We start from the raw sequence: 22,586 nt of genomic DNA, 5'->3' as shown, positions 1-22,586 counted from the left end.
TGATCGGCGTGTTGGAATTGCAGACTTTTAATGCATATATTTTTCATCTGAAGTACTCCAGTGGTTACAAGCTGATCTCAGGTAGCGTAAATATGCTGCTGCTTTGTTTCTGTCTGCCAGAGCAACTTCCACTGATCTCCCTGGCTCCACGCCTTCTCCGAGGGACTGCCGAAGGTTAACTGAGCGGGACTGGCACTTGGTGGAACGGAGCCAGGAGGAGCTTGCAGCTCTCACAGGGTGGAAAGATGGGCTCAGTGAGCTGTGGTGCCTGGTACTGCTTGAAACTGGAGGAATGCAGGGCGTTCAGCAGCATCAACAGAGCTCCGCTGCTGCTGGGGAGGCGCTCAGCAGGGAGATGGGGGCTGGTTGGAGCTCAAGCCTTGCCTGCTGCAGCAGGGTTTGCTTAGTGGAAGTGGTTCTGGACAAAATGGTTTTATCAGAGGGAAGCACAGTAGGGGGTCATGTACTCTTTGTCTCTGTCTATGACCTGCAGTTGTGAAGGGGGTGATTGTGATTCTGGAACCTGGAAGAAGTCAAGAAAACATCCCTGATCCTGCTGTCCCTTAGGATACATCAGGAAGACGCTGTCAGGCAAGCCTGGGCGATGCTGAACGTACAGCTCTGTGGTTACAAAACTGAGACAATGCTTCATTTCCTTTTTCGCTACAGAGTAGTTTTTCTTGTGATTTACACCACATCTTATCTCCGGCACTGAAGTGGCAACTTGCACAAGCCATTCAGAGAATTTATTTTTCACTTGTTACAGTTGTGGGGCCATGGACTGATACAATGAAACAGTGTAATAGAGAAAAGAGGGGTGCTAAGCAGGAAATCTGCGGGAGAAAGGACTGGAGAGGAGGGACTCTTACAGGTTTGGAACTGCCAGCAATAAGCTCAACATCAGTCTGACGGTTTGGTCTTCCAAACAGGTAGCTATTAGCTTTGCCAAACTGGAAGTGAAAAAAATGTTTTGCAAAATAAAGTAGCATTTAATAGTGTGCTTCCCTCCCTCTTCTCAAACCATCACCCTGAGCGTGCACGCCAGCTCTCGTGACAACCCATCCCCTCGACGTCGTGGGTTCCTGAGATTGTATCGCACTCTTCCTCCGGTTCTTCCAGGGCTTCCTGTGAAGCTCTGCCTGTGATTCCAAGTGTCCTTATCTTCAAAGCTCTCCCTGGCCCTGAGCCTACCCTGAGAGCCACCTACGTCTCACACGTACTCCACTGCCACGGCTTATGCCCCTGGGACTGCTGCGAGGGAGAGCAGCCTATGTCGAAGCCTGAGGAGGATCCAGAAATGAGGTTGCCTGGCGGGTTTTCCAGTTCCTGCCTGCAGTCTTCTCCCTGCTTCTGGGACCGAGTGTAAGAAAAGGCTGCAGCGTTTGTCCTGGGCTTTCCTCTGGGAATCATGCTTCCCCGAGCGGGTGCTGTCCCCAGCATCCTGCGCTGCTCGCGGGAAGCGGAGAGCCCGGGAACCCGCGGGCTGCCGCGTGTCCGGCCCCCGCCGAGGCCCGCCCCGTTAAGCCCGGCCTCCTTAGGCTCCGCCCGCCCCGGGCAGGCGGCGGCGGCGTCGGTGGGAGCGGCCGCGCCGATGTCGGGTCCGCGGGGCGCCCTGCAAGCCTGGTGCCGCCGGCAGTGCGAGGGCTACCGCGGCGTGGACATCCGCGACCTCAGCACCTCCTTCCGCGACGGGCTGGCCTTCTGCGCCATCCTGCACCGCCACCGACCCGACCTCCTGTGAGTGCAGGCCGCGCCGTGCCCGCCGCTCCCCACGGGGCGCCGCGGGGCACCGGCCCCCGCCCGGGGACCGGGAGGGCTTGGGGGTTTTGGGGGGCAGGGGCGCCGGGAGCCCCGTCTCTGGAGGGGCTGGGCTGCCCGTGCCTCTTTGCAGCCGTCCCGGGGGCTGCCGGGGGGCTCGCAGGAGACTGGGGAGGATGGAGGCGCCGTGGGAAGCGGCTCCAGGCTGGCTGGCAGGGAGGGACGGAGTCTCCCTGGGCACGGATGTGAGGGGCCCCGGGGCAGAGAGCACAGCCGTGCTTTCGTCGCCTTCTGAAATAATCGGGTGCTGGGAGTGAAGATGCCATGCTCCCAGGAAGTGCTCAAGGCCAGGCTGGATGGGGCTCTGAGCAACCCGGCCTAGTGGAAGGTGTCCCTTTCCTTAGCAGGGAGGCTGGAACTGGATGATCTTTCATGTCTTTTCCAACCCAAACCGTTCTGTCATTCTGTGTTTCAGCAAACAGCTTTCTGACCTGGTCCTGGCAGACCCTTCAAGGTCAGGGTTAGCAGAAGCTGTGTGATTTAAGGCCAAGGAGAGCATGGAGGCGGGCTAGATCCTTACACCCCACTGAGAGCTGTGCCTGCCAGGGAGGAGGCATGGTGCTGGCAGCTGGGAGTGGGAATGTTTCACCTCAGCAAGAGGTGGGCATTCATACTTCATGAGGACCAGAGGCCTGCCCAGCACAGGGACATTCCCAGCTGCCAGAGGCAGCCGCTCTGAAAGGTGTTGAGCAACCGGGTTGCTGCTTGCATTTGCTTCCAGCTTGCTTTCTGTAGATGCCGCAGTGAAAGCAGAAGGTAGCAAATGCCATTAGGGGTATGGAGCCTCGCTAGCCTCCCCCAGCTTGGTGTCTCTGAGGGGGAATGTGAATTTCAGGAGGCAGACAGTGAGTTTGGGATTGCTTGGGGGCACGGTGTCAGGCTGGAGAAACTGGCTGAGCCACTGCAAAGAATCTGCCCCGACCTGCCGCTGTAACCCTGTGTGCCCCGGCAGCGCTGGGAATCTGGCTTCCATCTGTTCTAATCCTTGGTAGCCCTTGCAATGCAGGTAGCATTGCCCCACCTTGCTGTGCCTCCGGCGTGCACGCACTCTTTTGCCAACAGAGGCGATGTGTCCCCTGCCACGTTCTGCTCTGGGACTGGCAGTTCCTCCTCTGAGGTTGCCCAAATTGACCAAATTTTCTTTTCTGAAATGGCTGTGGGATGGCCTTTTGCCATGACAGCAACCTGTGTCAGGTGGAGGGTTAACTATGAGTCCGCTGTGGAGCTGCGGTGCCTGAGAGAGGGCAAAGCAGGCCTGTGTCCTTACATACAGAAGCTGAACAGGTAGGCTAGAAAACAAACTCCTGCCTGCTATATTTCATGTGGCTACCACAAAACCCTCAGCATGATGTTATGGAACCAGTGGGAACCGAGAAACATGGTACCTTTGCATCCCTTTGGGTCTTGAGGGAGCTGTGTGGTCTTGTGTCCCCCCCACAGCTGCCAGGTGGTATGGCTCACTCTGACCACCTAGAATAGAGACTCTGAAAATGCTCCCAGTTGCAAGGCTGCTGGAGGGGAAGACTCAAATTAACAACAGGAATGCTTGCATTTATTAATTTTTTTTGTAAGTGGCACAGTAACTGGGAACTGAAAAGCAGAGGTTCAGCAAAAGCTTACAATAAATACCACTAAAGCCACCTGATGGTTTCCCATTAACCATATTTACCATCCCATTAAGCAGCAGCCGCTGCTCTTTAGTTGTCAGTGGGCTTAAATCTGCTCCTGGCAGATGTCCTAACTACAAGCTTCACAGGTCCTCTGCACGAGCTGAATTGTAGAGACAGAGCCCAGGGCCTTACAAGGACATGGCATGTTGTAGAAGGATTTTCAGATGGCCGTCGGGAGAGCAACATCATTTCATCTGATTCCAGCTTCTTCAGCCTGTCCCGATTTGGAAGTGGGAAGATTGGATCAGAGGCAGTAAATCTCCTGACGGCAGAGGAAAAGTGGTTGCCCTTCTTTTCTTCTAAAGTGCTTTTCAGTCAGCCTGGTAATGGGACTTGGCAGGGATCTACCAGTGTGTTTCAGGCCCCATGTGGTCTTCCTTTGTGCGGGGCTCTCCTGGCCCACAGGAGGCAGCTGCGCTGCTCCCCAAAGGCTGGAGTTCCTCTGTATGGAGCTGCTTCCTTGCTTCCTGCTGGCTTCCCCTGGATCCCATAGGGGAGGAATAGGCTGAGCTGAAGCTCTTTTCTCTACCTGTGTGACATCACTCCTCTGCCGCTCTGATCCCCCCGGCTTTTTGCTGCTGTGGTGGGTGTTGGCCTGTCCTGGTTGTCTGGCCCTCCCTGGATGCACCCACACTGTGCTGCTGTGCTGGTAGGGGACAGGCTGAGGAAGAGGCTGTCATGAAAGACCGTAGGGGTAAGCGAGACTGAGGGCAGTTTTCCGCACGATCCTTGACTTGAACACAGTTGCCTCGAGATGAGGCAAATGGCATCAGAGAGATGCTGCCCTGGAGAGCTTTGGAGCAGGTCCCACAGAGCTCGTGAAAACAATATAGGTTTGGGTTTTTTTAAAGAAGTAGACTGGAAATGCTCAGTGTCTACTGAATCCAGCTAAAGGTGTCTTTAAGTGACCACCAAGACTGAGGTGCACACCTGTGGGACCTGTGTGTTGAACCACGAAGATGAAAATCCCTGACTCTAGCTCCACTGTTGTACACACCTTGCTGGACTTCACAGCCTCACTCTCCCAGTCAGGGAAATAGGAAACCTGGATTTAGCCTCTGACTGCGCACTGGCTGTGTGATCTCAAGATGAGACATTTAATCTCTCCTTTTCCCTTGTCAGTTAAGCTGGAAACATCCAGACCAACTTGACAGTGGACTCTGGGGATTAATGAGTTTGTTTGCTCAATGCTCTAGAAATCTGAAGCATGAAATTAGTGTTTACAAGGGCATTTGCTGCAGCTTAGTGAAGCAAAGAGCATCTTTCAGTGTCCCAAGCTGTACAGCCTCCCTGGAGCTCAGGGGAGGATCTTGGCATTCAAGGGTGAGAAGAATAAAAGAGCATGGCACATGCCTTTTGAGTGCTGGGAGAGATGGAGACTTGAGGAAAACAGGAGATGAGAGCTGTTTTAGAAACGCTGTTTTGTGTTCCTAGAGCCGAGGGTTTGGTTACAGGCAGGATCACAAATCTTGTTTGTTCCTTCCCATGTACTGCCTGCATTTCCCTGACAAGACCTGGAAAGCTGAATGGCTTATTATATGCGGCACTGCCGTTACAGAGCTCATGATTTATATTTGAGGAATCCAGGAATCTGCTCTGGTTTTAGCTGTACGGCACACCCTTCCCCCTTCCCCGGGTCTGCTGTGCTGCCTGGCAGCTGCCCTAAACCCCAGAGTGCTTAGTGGCTCTGCATGTATCTAATTAGGTAAGTGCCTGGGATGTTATTTGCATGGAAATATTATTCCAGGATATGGTATGACGCTGGGGTTTGCTGAGTCAAGACAGTTGTTCAGCTGGGATAGCCGTAGTCTTGCCTGTTCTTACATCCGATCCCTTGGACCAGTATGTTGTCAGGAGAGGAGCCTGAGCAGGGCTGGATGAAAGATTGCTGAGATCAGGGCAAGGAAATAATGTGACATGCAGCCACATGTCACAGAACTGCGAGATGGCAGCTTCTGGGCTCTCTAGAGAGGAGGCAGTTTATAGAGAGGACAAGGGTGTGTCCGGGGTGGCTTTCCCCCATGCCTGAGAGGCCATGCTCCTCGCACATTGGTACAGAGAATATGCCTGGAGCCGCAGGGATGCCATGTGACCAAGTGGCATATGGAAGTGCTCATGTGGGGAGTGATGCAGGTCAGCATGCTCCTGCTTGGCTTGTTCGGAGAGGGAGCTGGAAAACGCAGTGGAGAGGAACTGAATAAACTGATCCCTGGGGCCTTGAGTTGATGGATTTCACTATCTCGGGTAAAGCTGTGAGTCTGCAATCCTACATTAGTGGAAAAAAATTTCTAATGCCTTGCTGCTTGGTAGCCCCTCTTTACTTCTTGAGCTTCACATCCTCTCTGCTGGCATCTGTTTTTCCTGGTGGATTTGCCTTGGTTTACTAAAACAGCTCTGGTGCGCTGGAGCAGAGTGGAATGGACATGTTGTTTTTTCTGACAGAAAATAGTCTCCCAGCCCAGTCCACCAAGGAGTCTTCACACTTCCAGCTACACCACTCCCATATCCTGAAAGTGAGGGCATTCAAAATGAAGGTCATGAATGTTTAGAGGGCGGTTGATATATAACTGGGTTGTCACTGCTTCTCCCGTGTTCCAAGCTGGCATTTTCTTTAGAAGAAAAAGAAACACAGCAAGATTAAAGGCATTCTCTAGGCAAAAACAAAACAAAAACTTAGGGAAAAAAACAACTCGCAGTGGAGACTATTTATAAGTACAAAAAAGGTGGTAGTTTTCACATCAAAGTGAAGACTGCAGCTGAAGCCTTTGCTCACCAGCGTGTAGAGAAGGAAAACTTGCGGTTTTCTGAGCAGGCTGAGCTCTGTACATGTATTCACATCAGCTTTCAGAAGGGTGACAGAGCTGAACATCCAGCCCATCTTCTGCATGTCTGCTGCATCTGCTCCCGCAGCAGTGAGTGGCTGCAGCTTCGTTTATCTGCAAGAAAACAGCACCAGCAACCTCTTGCTTTTGAACAGAGGAAGTGTAATATTATGGTGGTACAAGCAGCTGGGAAAATCTTCCTGAGCTCATCACAGACTTCCTCTGCATCTTTGGGAAAGCTGCATGAGGGGCTTCGAGAAGGGGCTGGTTGCTCTGTGGTGTGACACTGGGATGGGTTGTGTTGGTGTTACAGGAAAAGGCAGTAAAATCCAGAGGGGGATAGAAGAAGGGAGGTTTCTGTAGCCCCTCTCCATGGGTAAATGGCTGAGGATTTGCCATCTTGCATGATTCCTGCACACCACCTTTGGGGTGGGGCTCACACTCCCCACCTCTAATCTGAATTGTCTTTCTGGGTCAGTTTCCCAAGCTTTGGCACCCCTCTGTGGGCCATTGGGGTGGCTTCACTTGGCCGCCAACCTCTTTGGATTGTGTCCTCCTCTGTGAATCCAGCTTGCAGCACACCAAGCTGCTGCATGAGGGTTTTTTTTTTGGTAACAAAGCTGATATCCTTGGCAAGAAGGGGCTGTAAGCAGTTCAGCCTGATGCTGTTTTCACACCTTATACCCACATGCACACACAAAAAACTTCTTCCTGTATTGCTCCCCCTCTACTGAAAGCCTGCAGACCACTGCCCTCTGCTCCTCTGGTGAAGGCAGTTAGTCCCTGTGGCCTTGCTTAATTGATCCCCCAAAGGGGCCCAGGGCTACAAGGGAAATGCACAACATGCCTGGGTTGGGAACTGCTGGGGTTCCCCCCGTATGTCCTGGGCATCTTGCATTCAGCTCTAAAGACTGCAGCTGAGGATGTGTGCACTGCAAAGGCTGGGGGGATAGCAAGGACAGAAGAGCAGTTTAAGATCTTTTGTGTCACCCCAAATTCTGGAGTGACCTCAAATCCCTTGAGGTGGTGCAGGGAGGTTTGTCTAAGGACCCTTGTTGGAGGAGCAGATATATCACAGGTACCTCTTTCTCCTGAGGTAAGGGATCTGCATCCCCATCCTCCTCCTGCTGTTGTGCTCGGTGGCCTCGGAAGGGCAGGTTTGGGGTGATGTCGTGTACCCTTCCGTGCAGCAGTGTTTGGTGCTAATTGAAACATGGCCCTGGTATTTCTACAGCCTTTAATCTCAAGGGCAGAAGAAGCGGGTAACGAGAGACAAGAATGACATTTTAATTTCCTGGTCACCATCCATTTGGGACTTGCTTTCTTTTTTAATTGCAATTTCCCTTTGATTTCTTTGATTTACCTTTGTCCACTTGCAACCTGAAATCTGCTTTGCCAAGGTTTTGTTTATCTCGGGTCTTAAGTGTTGAGTGTTGTAAGGTTGGCTGTCCTGGGAACCCGCGTGTGACGGCATAGGGGCACTTTTCCTCTGCACCTCATGTGGCTTTTTTGTGCTTTCTCATTTCAGGGACTTTGATTCTCTCTCCAAGGATGACGTCTATGAGAATAACCGCTTGGTAAGTCCCCGTTCTGCAGCAGAAGAAAGAAGGGACATGAGAATGATTTGGTGGAGGTCATGCAGTGTGGGAGGAGTTTGTGACGCTGGTGAGAGTGTAAGAAAAATCTGTGTTTGTAAGTAACAGGCAGGAGCTTCTCTGTAAACAAGGGAATCTGAAACATCAACATCCAGCCTATACTGGTTCTCCTAACAGTTGCCAAGACAACATCTCAGGTGAAGATTTAAGCAGTGCAACATCATCTTGACCTCAGTTGTTCCAGACTTGCAGGCAATGGAAGCTAGTTTTATTCCAGGCATAAGCAGAGAGGAAGGTCATGCTGGAAACCTGGACTGCTTGGGACAGCTGGAGCCAGTAGCAGAAGCAGGCAGTGGGGAATGGGGAGGTGTCCAACCCCAGGAGTTATTGGTAGGACAGAGCAGCAACAGTCCTGTCTTTTTTAATGAGAAAAAGACCTAATTGCTGCAGGCTCCATCTGATAGTCTGTGGAGAGACCTGACCCATCACCTTCCCAAGATGAGTTGAGCTACATACAAATATCAAGAGGATGAGGCCAGACTCTTTTCAGAGGTGCTCAGTAACAGGAGAAGGGGCAACAGGCATAAACTGGAGGTTCCATCAGAAAGTTCCATCTGAATACAAGCAAAAAAAAATTCTTTACTGTGAGGGTGATAGAGTTGGACCAGGATGCCCAGAGAGGAAGTGGAGTCTTTTGCTCTGGAGATACTCAAAACCTGCCTGGACACAACTCTGTGCAACCTGCTCTAGGTGAACCTGCTTTAGCAGGGGGTTGGACTAGATGATCTCCAAGGTGTCTTCCAACCCCAGACATTCTGTGATTTGGATTTACAGGATTAGGACTCTCCATTTGTGTCGTGGCACGTCAATTTCTAGACCAGTTTGCCTCTTGCAGCTGTTAGCAGCTATCTTTTTCCATTCAAGACCCACACCACAGGTATCCTGTCCTATTAGGTGGGTCTCTCCTTGCTCCTGGCTGCTTGCAGCCATGTATTCAGCAAGGCCCAGTCCAGAGAACCATCTTAAAGCCAGGCTGGGCAGAGCAGGGTGTCAACAGGGGGTATTTTTACACCCCTAGTAACTGCAAATATGCACTTTCTTTTATTTCTCCATCCTTTTTCTTTAGATCCCACACCCTGCACAGCATCTCACACTCCAAAGATGAGGCACCTTCAGCCTTTACCTACACTGTACACTTGGTATCTCACCATTCAGTGCCCAAAAACCTCTTATCTCCTCCTGGCTTACCTTCTCTTCAGTCCCCACCACAGTTTTGCACCCCTGCTCCCCTGATGATGAATGTGGGTGTGCTGCCCTTGGCACAGTGTATAAACAGTAATCCACATACACTGCTAAGTGGGAAGCTCTCAAACAGCTTTTTCCCTCCTTCATTCCTTTCTTTCAGGTAGCTGTGTATGCAGTTGGAGGAGCTGTGTGCTTCTTATCACAATGTCCTTGTTTCTGCTTGCTGAGACACAGAAAAGTACTGAAGTGGTTTGTGCATGGCAGGCTGCTGGATGTTGAGTCAGGATGGCTGTGCTAGTGGGAGGGCAAGATGTGGCCCCCCAGAGTGTGAAAGGATGGGCAGTGTCAGCGTTTCTGTGGGATGAGCATGTGGGGTGGCTTGGGACGCTGCTCAGTAGAGCTGGTGTTTGGCAGCATTGTTGGAAGTGTCTGCCAGCCCTCAGCCCTTCGTGGTGCCAGCCAAGCCTCTGCTGGGCTCTTGCGTGAGGGCACTGGTGGTGTGCCCTTTTCATGGGTTGAAAAAACAGTGGGGTTTTTATTCAATGAAAACTTGAACCTTACTTCTGATGCTACCTTTCTAGTCAGATGGCATGTCTGGAGTCTCTGTCCATCAGGGATGCCCTAGGCTTGCTACTTAACCTTCTACAGGGCCCTTCCAACTTGATTTCTTTGTTACTTTCCATAAAGCATCATTTTTCTCTCCTTAATGCCTCTCTGCTGTTCTTCCAGGCCTTTGAATTGGCAGAGCGGGAGCTGGGCATCCCAGCCCTTCTAGATCCCAATGATATGGTCTCCATGAAAGTCCCTGACTGCCTCAGCATCATGACCTACGTGTCTCAGTATTACAACCATTTCAACAACCCCAGCCAAGGTGAGTGTCCTCCCATCCTTCTGGCTTCCAGTTTGCCCCCAGGAAACCCAGCGTTACCTTATGCTTCCTCCTTCCTATGGCAATTGGGAGCTGTGTGTGTTTGTGGGGAAGGGGAGAGAAGCAGGTAGTACCTGCCTCTTCTGTTTCTTGCTGGTGCCCCTGAGGAAGGCCTGGAGGAGGGAGTGCATTAGGGTGAGGTTGCACAAGAGGTGGGGAGTGATGTAACAGCTCAGGCTGTGGAAAGAGCAACGCCTTTCTCCTCCCTCTGCCTGCATTCCTGCTGCTTGGGTTAGGCCACCACCCCTGGTGCTCACCAGACCCCTTTGTGATCTGCTCTAACCCACTAAAATGGGAGAAAGCCAGATAGGAGCCTGGCTAATGCAGCTAGTTTTTATCACATTGGTGCATGAAAAGTGACTGGAGAACAGAGGGAGTGGAGCCAGGGTGGAGTGTTTCAGATCAGTTCATCTGTCCCTACAACTGCAACTTGAGCTCACAGACAAGGGCTCCAGGTCTCCTCTGTTCTGCTCTCAAGCCACAGCATCAGATAAATCTCTTTCACTTGCATATACTTCTCCAGGGGTGCTAGTCTCCTAGACAGGGAATCCCACTTGGGACTGGTATGCGAGTTCCAGCCCTGACAGCAAAAGGTGCTTCACAGACTTGCTGACAGCCTGGAAGCCCTGGGGCCCAGTGGGTCACAGTAATACATCAGCAGCTATCCCAGGTGCTCTGGGCTTTAAGCGTTACTTAGGGAGTCAATTACAAGGAAGCCAAGTAGCATTTGATGAGTAAATAAAATCACAGTGGGAGGCTGGTATCCCTGTGCCACAGAAGGGGATCCACAGCATGGCCAGGTTCTCTGGCAGCCTTACGGTCGACCCATTATTAGATTGTGTTCATCTCTTCCACTTAAAATAAGCACTGAAATGTTGGGAGCGGCAAGTCCCGTCCTATGTCACAAGGCTGGATGATTTTATTTTTTTTCCCCTCCCCTTCCCCCACTTGGGTGGTGTGAGTCACCGCTGCTCCCAGTGCCTGATCCGCCTTCCCTTCTGCCTCCAGCCAGCGTCCCTCCACCTATGAAGTGCCCAACTGCTGCCTCCTCACCTCCTCTGCTGTCCCACAAGAAGCCCGTGACTGTGGTTGAGAGTCCTTCAGCACCACAGGTACCCGATTTCTTGATTCAAAGCCAGCCTGAGACAGTGGTGCTCCCTGCACTGTGGGTGAGGAGATGGGAGAGCGCCTGTCAGGCATGATGGATCTTTGCAGGGGGCTGCCTGTGTGTTTTGGGGCAGGGGGGAGGGGTGTTTGGAATTTTGGTTCCTTGGGAGACCCAGTGGAGAGAGTAATTTCTCTCTAGGAGTCTGTGAACTGTAATTAGTCCTTGGCAGGCAAGAGGTTGGGCAGATTGGTGCTGAATTGGTTACTTGAGCCACCCAGGGCACTCTCCTTTGTATTTGAGGATAACCCTGTAGATGAGGAAAGAGCAGGAATACGGTACTAGAAGAGCAGAAAAGATGCCTTTTATTTCAGTTTTAGCAGATGTCTGGGATGGGACATTTTTCAGTGTTTTGCAGAGCCCTGCTGCCTGGGGTATAGATTAGTCCCTTCCACATCCCTTCAGCCATAGATGGGGGCAAGGAACCTTTTGAAGTGGCCCATTCTAATTTAGGAAGAGGCAGCCTGCCTGTGCCTGGCCTCGGGGGCAGCTGTTCTGTGCATTGCCAGCCCCTGAGGTCAGCCCATGAACTGCGCCACATGCCCTCAGCGATGGGCCTTGCACAGGGAGCAGCTGCTCTGGAGGATCTGTGGTCTGGGGAGCAGCTCGTGGCCCCCACCCTGAGCTTCCTGTGCGTTGTGTCACAGGATGATGCCCCCTCGGAGCCACTGGAGCGGTCGCAGCGCACCACGCCCAGCAGTACCTGCGCAGCCTGCCAGCAGCACGTCCACCTGGTCCAGCGCTACCTGGCCGAGGGCAAGCTCTACCACCGCCACTGCTTCAGGTATGTCATGGCCAGGCCTGGTGGGGCGGCCACTCTCCTTGGCAAACTGCGGGTCTGTGGCCAGCTGCACCCCATCTTTGCATGTCTGTGTCCTTGGGACACGTGGAGTGTCAACAACAGTGCTTGAAATGATACTGAAGATGCTCCATTTCCTGCCAGCCCCCTGTCCCAGAGGTCTGATCAGCCCCTTGTGTCCAGCCCTGTACTCCATTCCTCCCTTACCCCCTGCCTCCCTTGCTGACTTGTGGTTTCCCCCTGTGATCCCAGCCTCTTGAGCTTCTCCCTTGTCACATGAACAAAGATGCTCTGCCTCTTTATCACTGCCTACCCAGGACCACCCCCCCTTCACTTTCCAGCGAAGTCTGAGTTATGACATCATCCTACAGACCTCCTTCCACCTACACTCCACATCCTCAACTGGATATACAGGCTTCCATGCTGCCTGGGTGGTGCTGAGCTCTCAGGGAGCATTTGGAGAGCTGCAGCTGTTAACAAACTGAGGAATGAGAGTTTAAACGTCAGCAGCTCTGTGGTTACTCCCTGCGTGCAGGTCCTTACCTGTAGCACCTGTGAAATCATTTCACTTTGCTTTCCCTGCTCTGATGATGAAGGGATGAGATGTCTCCCATGGGCCACAGGACAAGAGCTGGCATTTCAGGACAGAAATATTGAGGCAATGGGAAAATACAGGAGGCCTCTTTCATCTGCCTAAGTCAGTTGGAGATGTGCCATAGAAACAGCATCGCAGGAGGGGAACTAAACTGGGGCCTATCAAGCTTCCCATCTGCAGCTGGGGCAAAAGCAGGAGTTTTGGGGTGCGGGTGCAGCATTCCCACTGTCCTCATGGGCCAGGAGTAACAGAGGTGCCATATCTGCCACAGAATAGCTGATGACCCTTCAGACTGAGCAGTGAGATCCCTGTAATTTTATCCCAAATGTTTTGCCTCCTCATGCTTTTCTTATCATTTTTTCAGTTTTGTTTTTTTTTCTTGTGCTGATTCATGGATGCTGTTTGGTCACGAAGTCCTTTGGCAGCATTTACTGTGGGCTGGTGGAGATAAATCCAAAGCAAATCACTTTCTCCCTTTGTCCAAACTTGCCACTCTTCATTTCATCATACCCCTTCTCTCTAGAGCTTCTGTGTCCTCACACTTCTGCTCTCCATTTCAAAGGAAATCCCAGTCAACTGGATGCCCAGAGCAGAATTCCTCACCAAAACTATCTGCTTGCAGTGTAGGGCAGCCAGCTGCTGCAAGAGCCAGGTATTCAGACAAGAAGGAACAAGCTTGGTTTTCATGGAGTGCTTGATCAGCCCCTTGCCCTTGGCTGTCTTTCATGTATGCTATTCACCCTCCCAGGTGGAAAAGGGCTGACTTGGTTTCCAGTGCTGTGCACTACTCTTGTGCCTGAAGGGCTTCATTAGGAAGCATTCAGAGGCTCAGTGGGGAAAGAGTGGATGATCCAAGGAGATGTGGCAGACAGCAAAGGACAGGGAAGCTATTAGCCCAATTTCAACAGGAAAGGCAGAGTGTATGAACGGCCCACTGCTTCATTCCCTTGTCCTTACAGCCAAATGCTGTGGCCCTGTTGGGTGCCATGGTCAGCATTAGTGAGGGTGAACACGAGACCAGGCCAGCCTCATATGCTGTTTCTCCTGACTGCTCTTGAAGCCTCCAGTGCAGGAATTTCCTGAGTTGAAAGTGATTTTATTTAATAATTGGACTTTGTGGGGTTTTGTTTTACAAACGAATATGTCTGATGGTTCTTTAATCCACCTGGACTCTTGGCTCCTGCAAAGGAGCCCATAAGCCTCCTTCTGCCTGTTCTGAACTAGCTGCTCCCTAATTCCAGTTGATACTCCCTGTTTCATGTCTGTGAATGGTTGATCCCTCTCCCCCTTCCAAGTCTGGAAACCACACCATATGCCAATACCAACTGTTGCCCTTCTACATCTGTTAAATCCTTTCTGAGTTGAAGGAGGAACCCAAATGCACACAGTATTTGAGTTGTGAACTACCCAGGGGCTCATACACTGGCATGGTGACATTTCTCTGTTCCTCTTCTTTCCCAAATGACTCCCTCGAGACGACAATAGGATTTAGTAGCAGGGGTAGGAACCATATTACTGCAAGGATCTCCCAGGTGCCTTGCCTTCCATGAGGGGCAGGATGGTATACCCCATCTCATGGAGCTTTCTCCTCTTGTTGGCAGGTGTAAGGAGTGCTCCAGCACGCTGCTCCCGGGGTCATACAAGCCCGGGTCAGAGGCGGGGACTTTTGTCTGCACACAGCATCGTGGTAAACTGGCCATGAGTGGGAAGGCAGAGAGGAGGCCCAGCCCAGACCGACAGTCACCAGAGCTAAGAACTGACACTGGGGCTGACAACATGAGAGAGGATGCCCTCCCTGCAGGAGCAGAGGTGGGGAAGGACAATGGCAACTTCCTGGAGAGCATGGCAGAGACCCATACGCCTGCAGAGGGCCTGGCTGGCCCGGCAGAGAAGGACAGCACACCCAGCAAAGCAGAGACAGCGATGGCTCCTGCTCATGCAGGCAGTGGGGCACCAGTCTCCCAAACTCCTTCCAGACCTCCCCTCCCCAGCAAGCCCGCAGTGCTCACCCAGGACAAAGCCAGCTCACTGGATGGACAGCTGAGAGACTCGCGTCCCACCCCTGCCCCAAGGAAGGCCACCGATGCCTCGGCCCTCTCCCCTCCAACCTCTCACCCTGTCCCCCGGCCCAGGTCCACTCTCCAGGGTGAGAGCAGCGAGGGTGGGCCTGGCATAGTGAATGGTAAGAGGGCACAGTGGCAGGGGTTACCCTCCACATCCCCAGTGGCCGAGGTGGTCGGCTGCAGGTTGGATGAGTTTCATTCCTTCTCTGCAGCCCAACACTCTTCTACCTCTGAATAAATCTTGGGCTCAGACACTGAGCCCTTGACTGCCAGCCATCCCTAAAGCAGGGAGAGCAGTGCTAGCTTTCATGCCTGCCTATTCCCTTATATTTCTCCAGAGCTCTACAGAGTTTGCTGGCAGTACGGAGGGAAGGTGGCAGTGCTAGAGCAGTTTGCAGGTGTGGGGTTAAAAGGGGCACGTCAAGTCTCCAGGTGCAGCTCTGAGGGTGAGGTGGGGAGAAAAAGGCAAAGGGAATGTTTGTGGGTTAGCTGGCTGTACCAGCTGCAGGAGAAATGCCTTGAGGTCTTTAGCGAGTGGGAATAGCTGCCCACCTGTAGGAAGATATGTAAGAAGTGCCTTGTGTTGATTTAACCTCTTTCTTCATGTCCTTTTGGTGTTGTGACAGTCTGACACTGTGTCTTTCTAGGTCGAGCACCTGAACCCAGTCCCCCTGTCCCAAAACCTCGAGGAAGACCCTGCTCCTCTGATCGGTATGTCCTTCTGTTTGCAGATCACCTGAAAATCCATAGCAAGCTGGGGCTATGGGAACCCAAACACAACTGTGGGTTTCTCTACCACCTCCATCATCCCCTGCTCTCAGGAGGATGTAGGCTTTGACCATGTCCCTTTCCTTATAGGTGCCAGCCCAGCATGGTCAGGCTAACAGTGTTCGTCCATACCTCCCAGGCCCTTTGTCTCTTAGGGTTTGTAAAGTGTTTGAGGGCTTCATGAGTGCATTTCTGTGACAAATGCAGATGGCCAAGTGCCTTCTGAAATGGCTCTGCTTGCGTGTGCTGAGAAGGGGACACTTGTCTGCCTTGTGGAGGGTTTGTCCTGGGAAAGGTCCAGTCCAGGGTCATTGTGAGTGCCTAGCTGCAACCTTTACACTTTCTGGGCTCTTACCCAGGAGTCCACTGGTGTTGGTTCGTTCTTACCTGCCCTTGGGACAGAGGTTGCACAAACACCCCGCATTTGCAATGGTCAAAGAGCGGGTGTGTGCGGCAAGTGGTGGCCACTTTCCTGACCAGCACTGATTCACTGAGCCATAGTGTGGGCTGTGCTCCCAGAGGACCAGCGGTGTTTTCAGCCACAGGAGTTAGCCAAGAAGAGTGCATCCCTGGGACTCTCGGATGAACAGCCCTCTGCATGTTGGAGGGGAATGTGCACAGAGGGCAGATATCTGATCTCAACTTCCCCACTGTCCATAGCCTGAGGAGCAGAGCTGGGTGTAGGAGTTGGTGTCAGGGAGGGGAGACCAGTCATGCCCATAAAGCTCAGCCTTTACCACTGCCTAGCAGATGGAGGCAGAAATATTCGGAAACCAAAACACTGGGTCCAGCAGGCAAGTCAGGCAGGCTGTGCTTCCCTCAGGCCCATAGGTTTGCCCATGGAGAGCAAGACACTATGCTTGGGGAAGACTCCTTGGATGATAAAGCTGCTTCTGCATGGGAGATATCCTGTTCCATCTGTCCTTTTCCCCAAGAGCTAAGTCCCTCTCCAGTGCCTCGCCATCCCAGCTTGTCTCTGCTCCCTGCCACCTCGACTTCTCTTTCTCTTCTACCAGTGGTGGAACTGCTGCAAGAGCCAAGGACCCACCATGGATGGCCTTAGTGCAAGCAGAGCCCAAGAAGAAGCCAGCTCCCCCTCCTCCCCCAGGCAACAGCCATGAGACTCCGAGTAGGACTTCAGAGGAGGAGGATGGGGAGGAGGTGGGAAAAGTCAGGAGTGAGGAGAGCAGGTCTGATGCCACAGAGCCCAAACCTTACAACCCCTTTGAGGAGGAGGATGAGGAGGAAGAGGAGAGTGCTGATGCCCACAAGAACACACCTGAGCAGGAGCAGAGTGAGGCTGCTGCCAAGCCTCTCCACCCCTGGTACGGCATCACGCCCACCAGCAGCCCCAAGGCGAAGAAGCGGCCAGCTCCACGAGCTCCCAATGCTTCCCCGCTAGGTAAGCTTCCCCTTGCTCCCTTACCCCTCCTCTGCAATCCTTGTGCATCCCCTTGGAGGCTTCCCCTTCCCAGGTCCCTCAGCATCACTGGCAGGCCAGGCCATGCAGTGATGGTTGTGCTAAAACTTGCTCTAGCCATGTCCTCTCTACTCACTGGAGCACAGCATTTGCAGGCAAGACCTTTGTGCTGACCCCTGTCTCCAGTGTATACCATCCTTCCCTTCTCTCCTGGCTCTCCTTCACTCCTCCCTGAGCTCTCCCTTTGCTTTGCAGCCCACCACCCCATCTCCAGGCTGTCACACTCTGAGCCATCATCCTCCACCCCATCTCCGGCCCTCAGCCTTGAGAGCATCAACTCTGAGAGTTCAGCCAAAGTGCTGGGAGACACTGATGAGGCCTCAGTGCCCAAAAGCTCCTCCGAGCCCACGGTCCACACGCCAACAGCTGCCAAGACCTCTAGTGCTGATACGCCGCTGGCCAGCGTCTCTTCCAGCGAAAGCCCTGCTGCCCCAGCCAGCCTCTCCACCAACTCCTCCTTCTCCTCCTCCAGCGAGCTGGCCAGCTTCAGTGGGGAGATGCAGCCCAGCACCCCGCATGCCAGCAGGAGTGTCTCCACTGGCAGCTTAAAGACCAGCCCCAGCCGGATGCCCCCCAAGCCTCCAGCTGGGGCCAGCCCTACACCCATCCTCTTGGCTTCAGAGGGGGGAGCTGGAAGCCCTAAGACACCCTCCTCACCCAAACCACAGCTGAAGGTGAGATGGTGACTTTCCTCCCATCGAGATCAGGGGGCTTTTTTTCCCTATCCATCACTCGGTCACAGGGGGATTGTGTTTCCGGGCTTTCCCCTTTGGTAGGTTTGATGCGTGACCCCCTAAAAGCAAGGTTCAGGTTTGTTAAATGGTGGCTCTGCTCATACTCTGCCTGCCCCATGTGCTAGAGAAGAAGCAGGATGTCATGTGGTCAGAGCAAATAGGAAAGGGAACTGTGAAGGAAAATAATTCAGCGTGCTTGTTGGAGAGAAGCTGGGGAACTGATGCCAAACAGGAGCACAGCTGGCTTTTTGCCCCATGGCTTGGCTGCTGGTGGAGACAAGTGCTTTGTACCTCCTTTAGGAGGATGTGGGGCAGGATAAACCCTAAGTCTGCCCTATCTGCTCATTCACAGCTGGTGAGATGCTGTATCCATTCTGTTTCCTGGATGCCCATGTATCTCCTTTTGTCCCTCCTCTCCAGTCTTCCTGCAAAGAGAACCCCTTCAACCGGAAGCCATCGCCTGCCGCCTCCCCCTCGGCAAAGAAACCTCCCAAGGGCTCCAAGCCAGTGCGTCCTCCTGCACCAGGTCATGGCTTCCCACTGATCAAGCGCAAGGTAAAAGGGCCCTTAGGAGCAGGGAGGGAAAAGCCAGCTCTGTGCTACCCCCCAGGGCTGTAGCAATATACGTGCACCCTGCTAATGCATCTGTGGGCAGGGATACAGTGGGTGGCTGTGGCCGGGGAGGATGGTGTGTAGATGAGACCCTGTTCATGGCAGGACCATGGTCTCCCTTTGCTCCAGAGCGGGGTGGGGATTTCAGATCTACCCTTAGGTAGAATATTCTGTTGTTCCTCTGGCCCTGTTAGTGTTGACCAGCCTTTGAGTTACCCCTGGAAACTGGAGGTTGGTGGTTTATGGTTTGGCAGGTGCAGACAGATCAGTACATCCCTGAAGAAGACATCTATGGGGAGATGGATGCCATCGAGCATCAGCTGGACCAGTTGGAGCACCGTGGGGTGGCTTTGGAGGAAAAGCTTCGCAGTGCTGAGAATGGTATGTGGGGAGGGCTGTCTGTGGGTGGGGGGCAGGATGGACCTTAGGGCTGCCCTCTCTCCAGCAAAGGAGATTGTAGCAGTGACTTCCTCCCTACTGATGCTGGGGTTGGAAGAGCAAAAGAGGATGTGCTGGGCTCCAAGATTGGTCACAACCATACCCTGGACATGGAGATGTTCCTAGAATTAAAACATGTGGCAGAAAAGCTAAGGTCTCTCTCTGGGACTCAGGAACAGGATGAGGTTGGATTGGCTGAGGCCCAGCACCCCTCTCTGGCTTGGCAGAGCCCAGCCTGCTGCAGGGTGATGGGATGCTCCATCACCGGGGCTGGGAATGGCTCTGAATTGTCCCTTTGCTTGGCAGACAACCCTGAGGACAGCCTGCTTGTGGATTGGTTCAAACTCATCCATGAGAAGCACATGCTAGTGCGCCACGAGTCGGAGCTCATCTACATGTGAGTGTATGCAAGTGTGGAGAGGCACTGACGCTCTTTCGGGGAGCCTTTTCTCAGCCCTTCTGAAATGGTGTTTCCAAGGGAGAGCCTGACAGGGTCTCCTTGCCTAGAGAAGGGAGGGAGAAAGGGCAAGCAGACAAATCTGTCCAAATATACTCAACTGATCCACAGCAAGTCACCAGAGCCCCTGCAGTATCTCCTCCAGAAAGGCCTTGAGCAGCCAGGGCTGGTCCTTGCTGATGTTTGGCTCCCTGGATATGCAGGACAAGATCAGCATCTGGGTGGTTCTTTCCAAGCTCATTCTTTGGGATGATGTTTCTCCTTTCTGGAATGTTGCAGTGGTTCCCAACAGTTCCCCCTTCCCTTGCAGCTTCAAGCAGCAGAACCTGGAGCAGCGGCAGTCAGACGTGGAGTATGAACTGCGGTGCCTCCTCAACAAGCCAGGTAAAGCACCGCTCTGGGTGTGGTTACCCCTTTTTTTTGAGTCAGAGGGGACCCCACAAGGATCATTTTTCCCCTGGGCATCATCTCCCCTCTGTCCAGGCGGGTCTCAGGTGAAGAGAGGCAGATCTGTAGGGATGCCAGCACAATCAGCTGGGTCTAGAGCCACTTCTCCTTGTGTGCCCCAGCCTTGTGCAGGGATGTGCATCCTTTTGTCCCAGTGGGATGCCACATGCAGGGCTCTGTCCCCAAAGCACTGTCAGCTCAACTGGCTCTACAACATGGCAGGGTAGAGGGGATCATGCTGGGGATCTCTGCTCTGAAGCTCTGAATTTCAGCACTCCTTCAGCCCTTTAATTGCCTGTCCTTCCTTGGGGTTTGGGGGGGCAGAGAAGGACTGGACTGATGAGGACCGAGGGAGGGAGAAGGTGCTGATGCAGGAGCTGGTGACCATCATTGAGCAGAGGAATGCCATTGTGAATTGCCTGGACGAGGACCGGCAGAGGTGAGTGAGGAGTAGGATCGGCTGGGGGAGAAGGGAAAAGCATAGCCCATCTGACTCAGCACCACATGAGCAACTTGTGGGGGTGTCCCAAGATGTCCATGTTGCTGATGTCTTTCGCAGGCTTCCTAATATTTGTCTCTTTGAATGCTTTGTGTGGGAAAGACAGGACAGTAAGTGCAGCATGTGAGATTTAACCTGCTGGTAGCAAATGCTCACAAGACAGTGATCGATCTACCCTCTCTGGCTTCTAAGTAGGAGGCTCTCTAGCCTTTAACAATACAGCAGCTGTTTTCAGGACTGAATTGCTGAACTCTTTCCCATTCTTTCTTTCAGAGAAGAGGAGGAGGATAAAATGTTAGAAGCCATGATTAAAAGGAAAGGTAAGAAACAATTCGGAAGATTTTTGGAGTGGTGTTTTCATTGCTGACCCCAGCAAGAGGCAACACGAGCCATTTGTGAAATTGTGTGCAGGAGAGATTGAATCTATTCTCTGTAAACTCGGTAACATTTCCTGTAGGGCCACTAAAGTTCAAGGCACAGTTGTGCTGCTCCCCACTGCTATCAGAGAAAGAAGTGTGCATACAGTGGAAGCCTTTGATTCGTGGCTCTCACTCTTGACCCTGTTGTCATGCATGTGTCTGTACCACCACTGACATCCCACAGTAACAACCTCCCTTTGCAATCCCAGAATTTCACAGGGAGACGGAGACTGAGAGCAAGAAGAAAGGCAAATTCAAGCCCATGAAGGTGCTTAAGCTGCTGGGCAACAAGCATGACTCCAAGAGCAAGTCACCCAAGGAGAAAAGCTAGAGCAGGGGAACACCAGCAGTGGGAGGGAAGTGCTTGCCAGACGGCCCTGGCCTCTCCCACAGCTGGCTTGCCTCTCCCCCCTGCTCCCTCCCCAGGGAGATGCCAGCCCTCAGCCCAGAGTGGGGGAGTCTGACCAAAGCGCTCCCCTTCCCAAGGCTGCAGAGGGGCATGGCCATCCCCTCCATGAAGCCTTGCTAACGAGGTGGGGAGAAGATGGATTTGCTTCTCAGATACGTTACCCCATTGCGCGTTCTTGTCATTAACTGAGAAGCAAGCTAAGGAGTTTCGTGTTTGTGGGAAAACTTGCACTAACTGCACCCCGTCCTTTCTCCTGCTCTAACTGTGACAGTTCCACGTGCCTCTGACTTCTGCCAGGAGGGGACTGAGCCTCCCTGTCCCTTCCTACCTGCCTGCTCTTGTGCCCTTTCTGTCCCATTTGTAACTTCGGGAGAAAACTCTGACATTAGAATCAGGATTCTTTGGGTTTTACTGGCCTAAACTAAAAGGTTAAGAAAACACTCCCGTGTCACAAGGCTCTAGAGCCATAGCCAAAAAAATAACTGATGCCCTATTTATTTTGAGCTGTCCCCTCCCTCAAGCGCCAGGGCTGGGTGGGCTCTGTCACAAAGGCTGAGAGGACCCAAGGGGACAGTGTACAGCTGCTGGGATGTAGCGCACACGCCCTACTCAGGACCCCCACTGCTGCTAAACACCACTGCTGCCTTCCTGGGGAGGGAGGAACGTCCCTTTTCTGGGCAAGGACAGAAAAGCTCAAGACTGACTCAGCGCTGGCAAGGGGCACTAGGCTGTGTCCCTGCTCACCAGTGCCACCCTTGAGCGGCTTGGGAGAGAGGCGTGGTCACAACTGACCTTTACCCAGCTTTGTCTGTGTATACTTTAAAAGTGTGCAGGGGTTGGCTGGTTATTTTTTACACCTCCTTTACAAGATGAATTCAAACCCATCCTAAAACTTTAAATCCCTTATTTTATTTGTTATGTGTGTGTGTGTGTGTACATTGGAAGAGGGAATGGGGGGCGGTGTTCTTCCAACCATCCCTTCTTCCTTCCATTTTTGTTTCCTGCCTTCTCTAGGCAAGGAGAATTATTTATTGAATTGTTGGATCAGCCAGAAGTAGAGTTTCATGGGTGTTTGGTTGGTCAGCTGTTCATCATGCCTTCTCATTAGCAAATTAGACATAACCAGCCCTGAGCCATCTGCTGCAGTCCCTTCTAAAAACCCAACAGGCTTTAGCCAAAATGCTCTCGGAGCAGTGCCTTGCAAGGTGGCTGGCATAGCATTCTGGAAAGGGATCCTCATTTCCCAAAACCAGAGGGACCCAAGCCCCTCCTCAGTCCCAGTGTGGCCCCCGTGGCTGGGAGTTGGCCAGCTCAGCCCTGCGCTGGTGATGCCATCTCACCCTTCCCTACCCCCGCAGGCTGATGAGGAGCAGTGGTAGGGGAGGGGAGATCCCAAAGCACAACTCTTCTCCAAGGAGAAACAAACCTGCTTTAAAGCCTGCTGTCATGTCACTGTTGCCAAAGGCCATTGGGATCACTGCAGCCCGACACCCCTTGGCCCCACGCCCAGTCAGAAGATAGACTTGTAAATTATACTGTACTAATTCCATGACTTCCATTCACCTGAACAAAAATAAAAGAAACATTGGATTTAAAAAATGATCCTGGCTTAGGTTTTTGATT

At 52.6% G+C, this 22,586-nt stretch overlaps 1 protein-coding gene across 2 annotated transcripts; it reads left to right on the top strand.

The window, feature by feature from the left end:
* Window positions 1–1,290: 1,290 nt before the first annotated feature.
* MICALL1 (MICAL like 1) lies at window positions 1,291–22,565 on the top strand. 2 transcript variants are annotated; one of them, XM_050323539.1, is made up of 16 exons: window positions 1,291–1,362; window positions 7,839–7,887; window positions 9,880–10,021; window positions 11,087–11,190; window positions 11,891–12,027; window positions 14,239–14,819; window positions 15,348–15,411; window positions 16,485–16,870; window positions 17,144–17,622; window positions 18,103–18,237; window positions 18,549–18,675; window positions 19,039–19,129; window positions 19,500–19,573; window positions 19,961–20,075; window positions 20,409–20,455; window positions 20,764–22,565. In XM_050323539.1, exons 1-16 carry the CDS (start codon window positions 1,298–1,300, stop codon window positions 20,883–20,885), a joined length of 2,718 nt encoding a protein of 905 aa, XP_050179496.1. In that variant the 5' UTR covers window positions 1,291–1,297; the 3' UTR covers window positions 20,886–22,565. The 2 variants fall into 2 exon arrangements, with proteins under 2 accessions (XP_050179496.1, XP_050179495.1); XM_050323538.1 differs by lacking the exon at window positions 1,291–1,362 and adding an exon at window positions 1,575–1,737.
* The last annotated feature ends 21 nt before the right edge of the window (window positions 22,566–22,586 follow it).

Source organism: Myiozetetes cayanensis, unplaced genomic scaffold (genome assembly GCF_022539395.1).
Source record: "Myiozetetes cayanensis isolate MyiCay16 unplaced genomic scaffold, myiCay2020 scf3, whole genome shotgun sequence".
Taxonomy (NCBI): domain Eukaryota; kingdom Metazoa; phylum Chordata; class Aves; order Passeriformes; family Tyrannidae; genus Myiozetetes; species Myiozetetes cayanensis.
The sequence above is the reverse complement of the archived record's forward strand: the minus strand, read 5'-3'. Positions and strand labels throughout refer to the sequence as shown.